This window comes from Octopus sinensis, linkage group LG9 (genome assembly GCF_006345805.1).
Source record: "Octopus sinensis linkage group LG9, ASM634580v1, whole genome shotgun sequence".
NCBI classification, from domain to species: Eukaryota; Metazoa; Mollusca; class Cephalopoda; order Octopoda; family Octopodidae; genus Octopus; species Octopus sinensis.
The window spans coordinates 56,843,511-56,860,354 of NC_043005.1; the positions used below are offsets into that span (position 1 = coordinate 56,843,511).

Consider the following 16,844-nt stretch of genomic DNA (forward strand, 5'->3'; position numbering starts at 1 on the left):
TATCCATAAAAATCAGTGGGGTGATTATAATCAAAATAAGCAACAAGAATGACTCCGGTAAGTTGGTACGATCATTTCGTACTACATCATTTATTAATGTTGTAAGTATTACAACGTTTTAAAATGCTGAGCACTCATCAGCCAATTATAGAGGTTTTCCTTAATACAAAATTTTCATATCAAGTGGCAACATTAGAGAAGGTAGATATATAGACAAAGATGTGGATTTAAATTTTAAACATTTGAGGTAGTGGCCCATCAACTGACTGACTAAGATTCAGTTGTTCCAGACTACTGTAAGGTTCTGTATATATACATATATATATATATATATATATATATATATATATATATATAAAAAACACATCATGTTCATCAACATTTAAATGCCCACTTTCCATACTGGTATGGGTTGGATGGTTTGACAGTATCTGACAAGTTACAATGCCATGTCAAGCTCCAATGTCTGAAGTGAAGATGGCGCTAGCAACTGGCTGATACCTGTTTTCATCATCTGAGCAGAATGGAGTAACATAGTTTCTGTGGCTGGATACCTTTCTTAATAGTTGCCATGATAGATCGTTAGCCACTACACACATTTTTTTACTCTCCTTGTTTTTTCTGTGTCCCTTTCTGTATAAGAGCATAGGCTCGAAACGTAAAAGACTTTTTCTATTCCTGAGCATTATACTAATGCATCTGTTTGTTTTGTACACCACCTGTTTTCGTCTTTTGTTTTTTTCGTAAACTTTTCCTACCTTTCTTAATACCAATCACTTTACAGAGTATACTGGGTACTTTTTTCATGCTAATGACACAAACACACACATACACACACACTCATACATACATGTATGCTTTGTGAGGAGAAAGAAGAGAGAAAAAGATGATGGGATAAGGGGAGGCGGAGGAAGACAGAGTGGAGAAACAAAGAAAATGATAAAAATTCGAAGAAAAGGATGATGATAAAGAAGAATAGATTTAAAAAGAAAAAATGGAAGAACAGTAAAGACAAATGCATAGCGGTCACTTGCAAGCAAATGTGACTTGATAGTAAGTATCATGGTTCCGATAATTGTTTTAGGTGCCTATGAAGTCATGAGTAGAAGCAGATACCCTTCACATCCCTCCTATCTCTGACCATGCAGAATGTCAAAAATGCAACAACATGAGGGAGCGAAGACAGTACTAGCAACTGGCTGATACTGATTTTCATCATCTGAGCTGGATGGAGTAACATGAAATAAAATGCCATGCACAAAGATGCAATGTACCACCTAGCCCAGGAATTACCGTATGGTCAACAGCCAAACTACTAGGCCATATGCTTTCACTGCTGAGGATCAATGAGATAAAAGGAATGGTGGATCTTTTCATTTTGGCTGCCAATTTTCAAAAATTCTAAGTTTATTCATCATCATCATCGTTTAACGTCTGCTTTCCATGCTAGCATGGGTTGGACAGTTCAACTGGGGTCTGGGAAGCCCGAAGGCTGCACCAGGCCAGTCAGATCTGGCAGTGTTTCTACAGTTGGATGCCCTTCCTAATGCCAACCGCTACGTGAGTGTAGTGGGTGCTTTTTACGTGCCACCGGCACAGGTGCCAGACGAGGCTGGCAACGGCCATGATCAGATGGTGTTTGTTACATGCCACCGGCATGGAGGCCAGTCAGTGCAGCGCTGGCTACAGCCACGTTTGGATGGTTCTCTTACGTGCCACCGGTACTGGTATCACAACTACAAATTCCATTGATGTTGATCGATTTCGATATTGAAAGTTTTAAAATTTGGTACATTAATGTAGTTTTTGAAGCTGAATCTCAGGAGATATTTCACTTTGTCCAGAAAAATTTCTAAAATAGGTTATAGAGGTTTAAAGTTTGATCATTTTCACTCAGTCAGAAAACAGGACTTGGAAGCTGTCATTTTGTGCGTGACGTGTTTTAATATGAAACTGTAAATAAATCAACTTCTACTTTGAGGGGGATTTGTACGATTATGTAAAAACCAAAAAAAAGAAATTGGGGGGGGGGTGATTTAGGGCCTATTTGGCTGTTATTTTTAACATGTTTTAACAGCAGAACACAGCACCAATGCACATGCTTTTGCATAGAATATATTTGTCAGCAAGAGTTCTCATGTTTGGTTAGTTACTATGGAAACAGGCATAAATATATCAGTAGCTTATAATTGGCTAAAATTACCCAAAATTTTCGAACTTTAAAAGCTGATAATTCTTTATTTATTCTGTTGTGTCTGGGGAGAGTCATTCTCTTTTAGTGCCTTATTATTTAACACACTCACCGGTAAAATTTCCACTTATTTCCTATTTTTATTTTCTAAAATTTTCGTTGCGTCTTGCAACCTTTTCATGTGAAAATGAATTTCAAAGAAGTGATTAGCATATAAAATCATATCATTACAACAAATATGAGATCATTTTGAAGAGGATCTGAAGAGATTGAGAATTGACAGCCAAAACTAAAAAGATCCGAAAGGGTTCAGACAAAGAAGAAAATGGCTTTGAAGCAAGAGAAAGCAAAAGAAAGAGAGAGTGAGAAGCAAACAAAGATTGTGATACCTGTTGCTGAAATTACAAGGCTTTCTTGTTGTTTTTGCTGCTGCTGCTGCTTTGAAGTGGAGTCAGTGACAGTGATTCCTTCGGTATTCAATGACACTGGTAACATCTGATTATTATTGTCTTCGGTCCCTTGACCTTCTACTGATTTATGTAATATGGTTGGCAGTTGCTTTATCTGCTGCTGAAATGCCTGCATGTTCTGGATTCCCTGAGAGACAAAGACAAAGACAGGAGTAGGAAAGAGTTCTACAAACTGACCAACAGAGGATAATGGTGACATAACGATAATACGACACTTAATAGCAGTGGTGGTGGGCAGGATGCTGCAGTGACTGCAATGATGGCAATGGTGGTGTTGACAACAACGGCAGCAGCCATCCAAGAATTTGGACCGGGTGATCTTCATTTCTAGCGACTTCGAGGGACACCTTCCAGTGATGTCGGGCATCAACGAAGAGCCCTCAACTACAACAAGACGACCAAAGTCTTTTTTTTTCCAAGGTCTGGGGTCTCTTGCCCCTAAGCCCTAGACCATCACCTAATCGCCCTTACCCGTCTTTTCGCTTAACAACAACAACAGCAGCAGCAGCAACAGCATCAACGACAACGAGGATGATAATAGTTATGATGCTGCTGTTGTGTAGCCCTAGGTCAGCTGTGATTGAACAAAAGAACCACAATCAAAGACATTCACACTCCAGCCATAATCATTATGCCTTTTTTTAAGAGAATATCTAGGACTATAGTAACTAATGTATGTTTGTCTTCTCCTTTCTTCAAGACAGTAGGGCATTATTTGGCAGCTTATTTCTCGCATAACCAGACACATAAGGGCATGCATCCAGCTGTAAAAACCAAGCCAAAGCAGACCTCGCCAATGCTGGTGCCATATAAAAAGCACCCAGTCCACACTGTGGTTGGTGTTAGGAAGAGTATCCAACCGTAAAAATATGCCAAGGCAGACCTTGCCAGTGTCTGATGTCACATAAAAGCACTCAGTCCAAACTATTTAAAATGGTTGGCATAAGAAAGGGCATCCAACAATAAAAACCATGCCAAAGCAGACTTCACTGATACTGGTGTCACGTAAAAAGTGTCCGGTTCACTCTAAGGGCATCCAGCTGTAAAAACCATACCAAAGCAGACCTTGCCAATGCTAGTAACAATAGTGTGGAGTAACAATATGGGAGGAGGAGGAAGAGACAGCATCAACAATGATGACAATGACGCTATTGGTGATTGGTGGTGGTGATGGTGGCGTTAGTTGCAATGGGGCTAATTAGCAATTACTGTTCATAGATAGCGGACAGCTAAAGCCCAGAGAGGTAGCCAGGTTCTAAAGTTAGTGGTATGAAGTACATAAAAAATAAAAGGAGTGCCATGACATACAACAAATTTTTAATTCATTTCTCTTATATTACGTGTAATATTTCATTAGTTATAATAAATGTAATTGTAGGATCTTTTCCTTTTGAAGGCCAGATTTCAACACAATTTCTAGTTAACTAAACACTTTAAAACTTCGTATACTGGTAGAATGTGTCAAAAGAAAACATTATTTTCACTTGGCTTTCTTGATAAATTTGTAATTCGTTTGTTTAACGTAGTTTAATTTTTCGAATTTTAACCAATGAATCACCTCTATTTGAGCTGAAATCATTTGCTGCGTCTAAAAACCTGAGACAACATCCTGTAACTAACCCTCCCCCTCCCCCTAACCCTAAATTCTTTTTTCTTAATTGTTAAATTAATTTAATTGTTACGTGTGTAAAAAAAACTAAAGCAATGGAAAATAATTTAAACAATTAACATACAAAATAATTCTATGATTTTTATACACACGCTTTCCGTATACGTAAGGAAAGCATGTGTATAAAATTATAGAATTATTTTGTATGTTAATTGTTTAAATTATTTTCCATTGCTTTAGTTTTTTTTATACGCGTAACAATTAAATTAATTTAACAATTAAGAAAAAAAAATTTAGGGTTAGGGGGAGGGTTAGTTACAGGATGTTGTCTCAGTTTTAGACGCAGCAAATGATTTTAGCTCAAAAGAGAGCATAGGATTGGTTAAAATTCGAAAAATTAACTACGTTTAACAAACGAATTACAAATTTATCAAGAAAGCCAAGTGAAAATAATGTTTTCTTTTGACACATTCTACCAGTATATGAAGTTTTAAAGTGTTTAGTTAACTAGAAATTGTGTTGAAATCTGGCCTTCAAAAGGAAAAGATCCTAATTGTATTATACATTCATTAATTTCATGTTTCAATAAAATATAGGAGTGGCTGTGTGGTAAGTAGCTTGCTTACGAACCGCATGGTTCCGAGTTCAGTCCCACTGCGTGGCACCTTAGGCAAGTGTCTTCTACTATAGCCTCGGGACGACCAAAGCCTTGTGAGTGGATTTGGTAGATGGAAACTGAAAGAAGCCCGTCGTATATATGTATATATATATATGTATGTGTGTGTATATGTTTATGTTGGTGTGTTTACGTCCCCGTAACTTAGCAGTTCAGCAAAAGCGACCGATAGAATAAGTACTAGGCTTACAAAGAATAAGACCTCGGGTCGATTTGCACGACTAAAGGCGGTGCTCCAGCATGGCCACAGTCAAATGACTGAAACAAGTAAAAGAATATGTATGAGACTTACAACTACTGATACAGGTAACTAAAGAGTTAAAATAAATTCCTGGAAAGGTGCCAACTTTGAAAAACCATGGCTTTTGTGACCAGTAAGTAGTCAATCTTAATCTGCCAATGGTATCCCAAGATAAACATTCTACCTGACAGTTTTTCAAAGTTCAGTTAAACTTACTGGAACAGAAGCCATCATCAGTGTTTGACCACCGGATGTTGGTATAATCACAGCGGGAATTTGTGTTGGCAAACTGCTCGGTCCAGCCGGTGGAAACCGTCGAGGCCGACCACGTCCTCGTTTCATCCCTGTCAAATAAAAAAAAGAAAGATAATTTAGTAAACAGTAAAAACAATAGCCACTGCCATTTCTTTGCATGGATTTGTTAAAAAAACAAAAGACAGAATGAAAACAGAACATTAATCTTTATATATAAGGCTGAAGTTGTCTGTGTATGGCAGGTTTGGTAGCCTTCAACTAACACTATCTCCTCCGAGACCCTGCAGCACAAGTTGACCAAAATTGAGAGTATGATAGAAAAAGGTTTGCTTTTCCTTCTGTAGAAGAAAAAATTCAAATCGGACCATGTTAACACCAAAAATTATTTACATCAAAAAGGTGCTTTTTTTCTATGAAAATCCCTATTTTTTACGATTTTCTTACTGTTGTAATGTCATTTTTCGGTGTATTTCAACCAGAAAAATGTTCACTTGAAGAGAATAACAAGCTACATAATACAAAATTTTTACTTTTCAAAAATTCCAATTCTAAAGGGTCGAAACAAACCTGAGCAACGCCAGGCGATACTGCTAGTTACAATTAAAAATTGCAACATACATACAGGCATACCTCAACTTATTTTGTTTCAAATTACGTCTTTTTTGGCTTTGGGATTTTTCTTTATAAAGAAATTAAAGGGGGTAAAATAAACTTTGACTTCAGTTGATTTAACCCACTTTATGTTGGTCTCAGCAAACATATTAAAAGCATGAAACTTTGAAAATACATAAAAACCAATAATGAATTGCAAAATCATGAAATACATAGAAAAATAAGCTCAAATATTTTTTTTAATAGTTTTTCATGTTACATTGTTTATCAATTTAAGTTGCATATCTTGGAACCAATTACCAACATTAAGCTAGCACCAACCGATCGTGGCCGCTGCCAGCCTCCCCTGGCACCTGTGCCGGTGGAACGTAAAAAGCACCCACTACACTCACGGAGTGGTTGGCGTTAGGAAGGGCATCCAGCTGTAGAAACACTGCCAGATCAGACTGGAGCCTGGTGCAGCCTCCTGGCTTCCTAGACCCCGGTCGAACCGTCCAACCCATGCTAGCACGGAAAACGGACGTTAAACGAAGATGATGATGATGTATTTTCGTAAAGAGAAACAGGGGGGAAAGAGAAAGAAAGCGTGTGCATAATAATGAACTCAGTCCAACCCGTACCAGCATGGACAACGGACGTTAAATGATGATGGTGATGATGATGATGCTCAGGTGCACTACAGAAAAGATAGCCAAAACTCCTCCCTAAAATTACTGTCTTTATGCCAAAAATTTGAAACAGTAATTTCGTTATGTTTTTCAGCCTATAAAGCTGTGTTGTATGGTTGGTTACATAGTAACATTACTATCCTTGATCGTAAATTTTGTAAGCTTCTAAGTACGTTTTGCAGTGGTGAGTGACAGCACGGCAACTTAAGCAAAAAAATGTGGATCTTTTCGGTTTGAACGGCAGTTTTTAACATAATTCCTAGGTAACTAAAAAATTTTAAACTTCGTATGCTAGTAGAATGTGTTTATAAAACATCTTTTTCTCTTGGCTTTATTGAGAAAATTCTATAGTTGTAAGATATTTGTTGTTGTTTTTTTTCTTCTCTTCGATTTCTGCAATTTCAAACCAATCACTGACGTCTATTGAGGGAAAAAAACATTCTCTGTGCCGTATGAATATGTCCCACGTTTAAGAAACAGATTGGGTTTATTTACATTTGTGAAGAAAAAAATATACCCTTCCCCCCACCCCTAGCCCTAACTAACCCTAAAACAGATTGAAATGCAATAGATCGATACTAGGGTCATAATTATGGGTGACAATTTCATATGACACCGCCAGAAAAAACTGCCGTTCAAACCGAAAAGATCCAAAAATGTCAGCTTTAAAACTTTTTATTTCTAATTACTTCACGCGTTGAAAAGAGTTATTTCCCTTATATCAATAAACGCATACATTTACTTGAAGAACGGAAACAAATAATCTGTCGCAATTAAACCGATGTTGTAATTAATACTAATTACTACTAAATGGTGCATTTGAGCCATAACATAAAGGTAAAATTCTTGACGAATTTTCAACCTAGTTTCGATTGCCAGATGCCGTTATTTAACACCGGACTTTCAGAAAAGACAAATAACAATATAGAAATAAAGGGGTCGAGGTTTTTACTTTTTATATTAACTAGCAGTATCGCCTGGCGTTGCTCGGGTTTCTTTCGACCCTTCAGAATTTAAATTTTTGAAAAGTAAAAATTTTGCATTATTTAGCTTGTTATTCTCTTTAAGTGAACATTTTTCTGGTTGAAATATACCGAAAAATGGCGACACAGCAGTCAAAAAATCGTAAAAAAATAGGGATTTTCATAGAAAAAAGCACCTTTTTGATGTAAATAATTTTTGGTGTTAACATGGTCCGATTTGAATTTTTTTCTTCTACGGAATGAAGAGCAAGCCTTATTCTATCATACTCTCAATTTTGGTCAACTTGCGCCGCAGGGTCTCGGAGGAGATAGTGTTAGTTGAAGGCTACCAAACCTGCCATACACAGACCACTTCAGCTTTATATATAGAGATTTACAGGAGAGTTTTCTTTCTGCTTGGTATACTGGCAATTACCAAGGAAGAAATGATATGTTGACAATATTTCAATCAACGGTTTTTTTTTAACAGTGTACAATAGCCATATGTCTTTATTTTTTACCATTCAAGCTTAGTCAGTACAAAACAAGCCGTGAACATACGCCTAGTGACATGGATCCCAACCAAAAAGATAATTCATTCACCAAAACAAGAGAGTAACAACCTGTCAACTTTTTTCAGCACAACTCTCTCTTCTCCCACCCCCATTTTACAGTGAATGTGTCTGTGCGATGCCACGTAAAAGCACACGTGTGGTACCACGTAAAAATGTACGTGCAGCATCATGTAAAAGCGCCCGTGTGATGTCATGTAAAAATGCCCGTGCAGTGCCATGTAAAAGCACCCAGCACACTCTGTAAAGTGGTTGGTATTAGGAGGGGCATCCAACCATAGAAACCATACCAAATCAGACTGGAGTCTGGTGCAGCGCCCCCTCTCCCAGCTTGCTAGTTCTGGTCACACTGTCCAATCTATGCCAGCAGGGACAATGGACATTAAATAATGATTGTGGTTGATGGATGATGATGGTGGTGGTGGTGGTGGTAGTGGTAGTGGCGGCGGCGACGACGACGACGATTCAGGACTTTCTGAATGGTACACCGAATGAAAAGTTACTTTGAATATTTTTAGTAGTGCAGCCTGCCTGATGGTGAGCCCTGTCACAAGGGGTCTTTTTTTTTTTCGAGAAAGGCTGTCCATGCCAGGTATACAATTAAGATTAAAGAATTATTAGAAATATAAGATTTGAATTAGGACTAAAGGACTACAATTAATAATAAATGCATAGAGTTAGAACAGCATTTAAAAGATTAGGGTTATGACTAGAAGAAAAGTATCAGGATTAAAGGACTAGATTCGGAGTTGAGATTACAGGAGTGCTGTATTGTTATGCTTGGATGTTGACACTGATTATGATGCTAATGGTGTTGTTGATGATGATAATAGTCCGACTTACCAGGTCCAAGTAAAAATGGTGCAAGTGTAGTAGCATCCTTGGTGCCAGGTCGTTTCCTTTTTACTCCAGCAGGTGTCACTTCTTCGTCATCTGGGGCAGTAGCTCCTTCATCTTCACTTGAAATCTCCAGTATTTCGTAATCTAAAAGTGGAGACAAATATTTAGAGCACAGAATTTACGATGTACATCTTAGCGGGAGTGGAACAGGTAAAATCCAGGCCACATATGTCTCCTAGCTAGCAGATCCTCTGATCATCATCATCATCATCATCATCATCATCGTCGTCGTTTAATGTCCGCTGTCCATGCTGGCATGGTTTGACCGAGAACTGGCAAGCCAGTAGGCTGCACCAGGCTCCAATCTGATCTGGCAAGCTTTCTACAGCTGGATGCCTTTCCTAATGCCAACCACTCCAAAAGTGTAGTGGGTGCTTTTTACATGTCACCAGCATGGGAGCCAGAGAGGGGGCACTGGCATCGACCACGTTCGCATGGTGCTTATTATGTGTCACCAGCACAGGTGCCAGTCAGGCAGCACTGGCCACAACCATGATTTCGATTTCACTTGACTCGACAGGTCTCCTCAAACACATTCTGTCGTCCAATGATTCAAGCGTAGTTTTAAACAAGCCAATTATGCAACACTGGCATTGGCCGCAGCTGCGACCTCACTTTACTTGCCAGATCTTCTCAAACACAGCATATCACCAAAAGGTCTCAGTCTTTTGTCATTCACTCTCTGGTGAGAATGAAATCAATCTGGCAAGTAGAGTCACCTGATTGATAGGCTATCAAGTGGTTGGCTGGCTTCCTGAAGTTGGTGTTGCAGATCAATAGGTTATTTGCATCACATAACTCCAGTAGCTAAGTTCCCTCTTCATTTTGGGTACTAATTCCATGGCCCCCTCATGTACACCATGGAAGATACCAGGTTACTGTCCGACATGCCCATTAAAATCTCCAGCCACAAAGATGTGATCATTGTCACTCATCTTTGAGGTAGCTTGCAGAAGAATATCAGAAAAGTGGTTCTTCTGTTCATTTTGTAGGCTTGTGGGTCGAAGTCAGAGATAATTGTAGCTAAACTATTCTGCAAGACTAGCCTGAGCTTAAGCACTCTATCACACACCCTGACTATTTCTATGACCTTATCCACCCATTCCTCTGCAAGAAGTACGCCTACACCACCTACTCCACCACTGTTCCCTTCCCAGAAGATTTTATACCTATGTGCCTTGCTTGTGAGGACCCTGGCTGAAACTCCTCTCCAGCTTACCTCTTGTATACAGCATACATCAACACACCTCCGTTCAAGTATCTCTACAAACTTGTTAGACCCACAATACAATGTGCCTACATTGACAGTGCCAACTCTGAAAACTGGAAAAGGGATGTGGGAGGAAACATGGGAAGGAGAGATGTTATTCAGCACCTGAAAAGGTTTCCGTGATCATTTGATAGACATGTCACATTAGTTGTTCTTGCTTTTCACCTATCGTCATTCAAACATGTTAAAATTGTTGCCCCTACTAGAGGTGAGAGTAAGAAAGCATTGTAAATGAAAGTGTTTTGGGCATTGTAAATATATGTATTACTGGTGCTGCAGATCTAAATATAAATATGCCAATGTTAAATTAAGTAAGTGGGCTGCTATCTGGTTGGGTTAGTCCAGAGAGGGAGAGACAGTGAGGGGGTGTGCATTTTGGTTGGGTTAGTCCAGAGAGAGAAAGGAGAGGGGGTCAAAATTACCAGTATAAGAGAGGAGACTACCAGAATGAGAGGGGGATTTCCAGTAAGAGAAACGGGATTTCCAGTATTGGTGGTGGGGACGGAGAAGGGTGGGTGCATCCATGAACAAGAAAGAGTCATTTTTAAGAGAAACAGTACGAAAATATTTAGCCATAGTGAGAAATTAGGAAAGGATTATTTTAGAGAGAGAGAGATTACAATTTAGAAGCAATTTGAAGAATTAATATAAATAATTACAGTTTATAAAAGTACATATTAGTAATGATGTGGGTTAGTGAAGGGAGTGGGTGCATCCATGAACAGAGAAAGAGTCATTTTGAAGAGAAAACAGTAGACCCATATTTAGCCATAGTGCAGAAATTAGGAAAGGATTTTTTTAGAGAGAGAGAGATTACAATTTAGAAGCAATTTGAAGAATTAATATAAATAATTACAGTTTATAAAAGTACATATTAGTAATGATGTGGGTTAGATGAATGAATGAATGAAGCAATTACGTCATAACCAATTGGAAAGTCCATCATGTCATGACTATAAATAAAAAGTTCACATCATAAGTGTGTGATTATAGTAGACAGAAACTGAAAGAAGTCCTCTCTCTCTCTCATTCACTTTCTCTCTCTTTCTATGTGCATTATTTGTTTATATTTATGCTTCTTTGAAAAGGGTGAGATACAAACAGTTACATTGTTCTCATTTCCTCTGTCATCAAATCATAATCTAATGGCTTTGAAGCATCAAAGTTGCCCGGAATAAGATATTCCTTATTTGAAAAAAAAAAAGGTAAGGGTTAGCGCCAAGAGGAACATCTGGCTGCAAAACAAAGCCTTGATAATACAGTCATCTACCCCAGGGGTTCTTAAGACCCCTTTTTATCTATAGACCCCTTTGATTACTATTTTATTCTGTTGGACCCCAACAGCCAATCGATGTTTAGAAACTTCTTTCAAAATTCCTATTTTATTTTTTTCATTAACTAATGTAGGTTGTTTGGTTTTGGATTTGTTTAGCAAGATTCTTTATGTGTGTTCATGTACTGAAGCAAATTCTGTTGTGTCTGGGGAGAGTCATTCTCTTTTAGTGCCTTATAATTTAACACACTCACTGGCAAAATTTCCACTCATTTATTTTCCACATTTATTTTTCTAAACTTTTCATTGCGTCTTGCAACCTTTTCAGTAGTCGTTGACTTTGTCCATTATTCAAGCTGTGTTCTTTTTGTTTGTGCGCATGTGTGTGGGGCAGTGTGTGTGAGTGTGTGTGTGTGTGCATACACATGTATGTATGTATGCAAGTGTGTGTATGCATATGTATAAATGTATGTGTGTATGTTTGCATGTATGTATTCTCCATATTTGTGTGTTTGTGTTTCTATGTGTATGTGTATGCATGTGTGTGTGTGTGTGTACCGCTGTCTCCTTGTGTGTGCATGTTTGAGTGTGTCTGTGTGTGTGTATGGTTTTTGTTTCTATGTACTGTGTCTGTATGTATGGATGTGTATCTCCATATGTGTGGACGTGTGTCTCCATATGTGTCCTTGCGTGAAGTGAAGTGTGTGTGTGTGTATGGTCATTTGCATGTGTGTATGTGTGCTTGTTGTTCATATTACCTATGTACCTATCCATCTGTATGTCTACCTGTTTACTTTCATATCTATTTGCCTACATACATGTGCATACACACACACACACACACTTAGATTTACATAACAGCCCACTAACTATTCTACTTGCATATAAATATAAACTGTGGGTATGGGGGTATGATTATCTACAACATATATTTTCTATTAAGTACTGGGGATGTTTCATTTATGAGGACGTACTCCTGTATTTGTCTGAGTGTTGGGTCCTTTGGATGCTTGGATAAAATGCAGATGTCAAGTTGACCCAGATTGCCTCCATGTTGGCATGTTGGTAGAGTATGGAGGACTGGTTTTTGTCATCATATTGTCTCAAATGTTCATTTAGTCTTTCCACAATGCTCCTAGATGTCTCCCCTATGCATATCATGTTCATGTCATTACAAGCGCCTACTTTGCATCTTATGCTGTAGACTACATTTCTAGTTCTACAGTTAAAGCCAGGGCTAATCTTACATACCATGCAGTTATCATTGGTGCATATGGTATTCTCAAAGGGAGTTGTGATCTGATGGAGTTCCCTGGCTTTTCAACAATTTTAATGAGTTTGATCTCCTTCAGAGCATTCCTAAATCTACGGGCTAGTTCTCCATGGGCTGTGGCCTCAACAAACATCACTCCTTGATATTTGTCAGTTTTATACCACGTGTTCACCCTGTTTGCTTCGTCACAAGTTCTTTGTATCCTATTAAGTCTTTGCTTCTATATCTAGGGCTGGTACCACTGGTATCATTACGTATAATGTTATCTAAATGCTTCCTAGCACCCCTGTATACTTAAGCCCTATCTTTCTGATCATGTCCAGAGAATTGCATGTGGTGCATGAAGTTCTGTACATGTTTCTTCATTTCATAGGGTTTGCATAGTGAGAACACATTGTTCATTATCCTCACTATGTCTGCTATCAGTATGTTAATTTTCAAGTTGTGTGCCAAAGCTGAGTTCTTGTGAACAACATATTTCAAAGCTATGGGTTTCATGTAGGTTGAACTATATAAAATGTTAGAGAAAGAAAACTGTTTCTTTGAGAAAGAGTGTGAAGATTGGGATGATGAGAAGAAAATTCACTTAATCTTGAGGAAACTGGTACCAACAGAGCATGAACAATACAGCAATTTTGTACTCTCAAGAAAACCGTCTGACATAAAGTTTAACGATACAATAGATATATTGTGTAAAATTTTCAGGAAAAAAGCTCCTTGTTCAACACACAGTGGAAGTGTCTGAACATAGACAAAAATAGTAACAAGGACTACATCACAAACAGGAAATGCGAGAAGTTTAAGTTGGATAAATTAAGTCCAGATATGTTCAAATGCTACATTTTTACACAGGGTCTAACTGCTGAAAAGGACACAGAAGTCAGAACTAGAATTCTTGAAAAGCTGGAACAAAAACAGGATGTAACCCTACAAAAAGTGTCTGAAGAATGTGAAAGGGTACTTAAATTAAGACACGACATAGAGAAAATTGAACACAAAGGTTGTTTCCAAGTAAAACCAGTGCAGAATAGTCTGAATAGAGATAAAGTGTTTTCTAAAAAGCACAGTAAACATTAGGATATAAACCCACGTTTTGCATGTGGTGGTATGCACTGCACCTGAGGTAAAACAGTCCATTTAAAAAAGCAGAGTACTTTCATTGTGGAAATATAGGACATATTAAGAAGTGCTGTAGAATGAAAATGACAAAACATCAGAACAAAAGAAAAAAAATAAATAGTTTGTCATCGGAAAAAAAGGGTTATACAGTAATCCCTTGCCATATCGTGATTCACCTATCACAGTTCACCTTTTACAGTTTATTATTTAAGCCTACGCCGATTCTTCCATGGTGTTGTTTTGCATTTATAACAAAATAAATATAAACAAATTATAAAAATAATTTTAAAAAATATACAGTACAGTACTGTTTCGACTTCATGGATTTTCACCTATCGAGGGGGATTCTGGAACATAACACCCATGATAGTCAAGCGATTACTGTACAATGAACAGAAAATTCACACAGGTGAAAATTAAAAATACAAGTGTGAAATTGAAGTTCGACACAGGTAATGACATTATAAATGAAAAAGTGTGGAAACAAGTCAATAAGCCAAAATTGATTAAATCTAAAAAGGCAGCACATGGTGTTACAAGAAAAAGATTATATTTTATCGGTGAATGCATATGTAGCATAATATTTTGAGGTCAAATGAAAAAAACTAAGATATATGTATTAAAACTTTCACTTAATTTATTTGGCACAGAGTGGAGAGAACTATTCAATTTGTGTATGTTGTGTATGTGCCCATAGCCGTTCTGTTGATAGGACACAACAATATATCTCATAAATTAAAGTTAGGATATATAACATGTGCATCCTACCATCTTTGTTATATGGAAGTGAGGTATGGGTTATTTATCATAGGCATATAAGGTAACTGGAATGATACCATCAATGCTGTCTGAGAAAAATTTGGGGGATTAACTGGAAAATGGTCATTGGTAATGTGGAGGTGTTTGAGAGGAGTTGCAGAAGAAGTATCGAGTCAATGATTCTACAAAGAAGTTTGAAGTGGCAGGGTGAACATCTGATAAGGATGAGTGATGAGAGACTGCGCAAGCAGCTATTGTATGGTGAGCTGGAAGACGGCAGGAGACCAGTGCATAAGCCTAAACTAATATTTAAGGATTGCCTTAAAAATGCTCAATACAGACAGGAATTGCAGTTGGTGATTGGGAAAGGGAGATACAAGACTGGGATGGGTGGAGAAAGACAGTGCATAATGGTTGTTAGGGGTTTGAGAGGGAGAGAGTGAAGTATGGGAAAATTAAGAGTGGTCTTAGGGGGAAAGAATCTGTGAAGAATGAGGGAGTGTTGCTTTTTGTGTGTGGTTTGTGGGAGGAGGTATTTGAGTTGAGCAGCCATTAAAAATCTTCTGCCAGCCAGCACAGCTGTGCATTATGTAATAAAATGTGTAAAACTTTGGCTAGGCTTAAAAGTCATATAAGGGCATCACATGGCATCAATAATGAATTATTTCAATAAGTCTTTTTGGCAATGGCTTTTCTTGTGTAACATGGGTGCAGCTATGATATACATGTGTGTGTGTGTGTGTGTGTGTGTGTGTGTGTATGTAGTCTTTTACTTGTTTCAGTCATTTGATTGCAGCCATGCTGGAGCACTATGTATACACATACACGTATACACATACAATGGGCTTTCTATCAACCAAATCCACGTATAAGGCTTTGGTCAGCCCGGGGGTAATAGTAGAATACATTTGCCCAAGGTGCCACACAGTGGGACTGAACCTGAAACTATGAAGTTGGGAAGCAAACTTCTTAACTACCCAGCCACAACTGTGCCTGTATAATGGTTTCAGATTTTGACACAAAGCCAGCAATTTTAAAGGAAGGAGTAAGTCAACTACATCAACCCCTAGCATTCGACTGGTACTTATTTTATCAATCCAAAAAGGATGAAAGGCAACAATGAACTCGGCAGAATTTGAACACAGGTATAAAGCTAGAAGAAATGCTGTAAGGCAAACAGTGCGGTAACAATTCTAACAGTTTATTGCCTTACCTGAATCTATATTGAAATTATATCTCATTCATGTTAAAATAGAAAGACAAAAAAAAAAGATACAAAACCAATAGCAAAAACAAAAAAAAAGATAAAAGAGAAGAAAAAAAAAAAGGCAGGATCCTTCAGTCATAGAATTTGTCAGAAATATTACAAGTGTAAATACCTTCTAGAGTCTTTGCTTTCCGTCTTATTCTTCCACTTCGACGTACACCATCTGGACCTACAAGTATTGTTAACACAGATATGAGACAACGAACAATGAAAAGCAACAGCAGCTACAACAACAAATCATGTACAACTACAGCAGCCATTACAACAACTATTACGACATCACAACATGATTGCTATTTGTTCCACAGGCGCAGGAGTGGCTGTGTGGTAAGTAGCTTGCTAACCAACCACATGGTTCCGGGTTCAGTCCCACTGCGTGGCATCTTGGGCAAGTGTCTTCTGCTATAGTCCCGGGCCAACCAATGCCTTGTGAGTGGATTTGGTAGACGGAAACTGAAAGAAGCCTGTCGTATATATGTATGTATATATATATATATATGTGTGTGTGTGTATATGTTTGTGTGTCTGTGTTTGTCCCCCTAGCATTGCTTGACAAACGATGCTGATGTGTTTACGTCCCCGTCACTTAGCGGTTCGGCAAAAGAGACCGATAGAATAAGTACTCGGCTTACAAAGAATAAGACCCGGGGTCGATTTACTCGACTAAAGGCGGTGCTCCAGCATGGCTGCAGTCAAATGACTGAAACAAGTAAAGAGTAAAGACAAG

General features: G+C 38.1%; 1 protein-coding gene across 1 annotated transcript in view; it reads right to left on the reverse strand.

Annotated features, from left to right (window-relative positions):
* Window positions 1-16,844, reverse strand: part of LOC115215614 — a 79,561-nt gene that overhangs the window by 33,951 nt on the left and 28,766 nt on the right. The window contains 4 exon segments of the mRNA XM_029784837.2: window positions 2,581-2,788; window positions 5,404-5,531; window positions 9,100-9,240; window positions 16,230-16,286. Of these exon segments, the coding sequence (XP_029640697.2) occupies window positions 2,581-2,788; window positions 5,404-5,531; window positions 9,100-9,240; window positions 16,230-16,286 (534 nt within the window).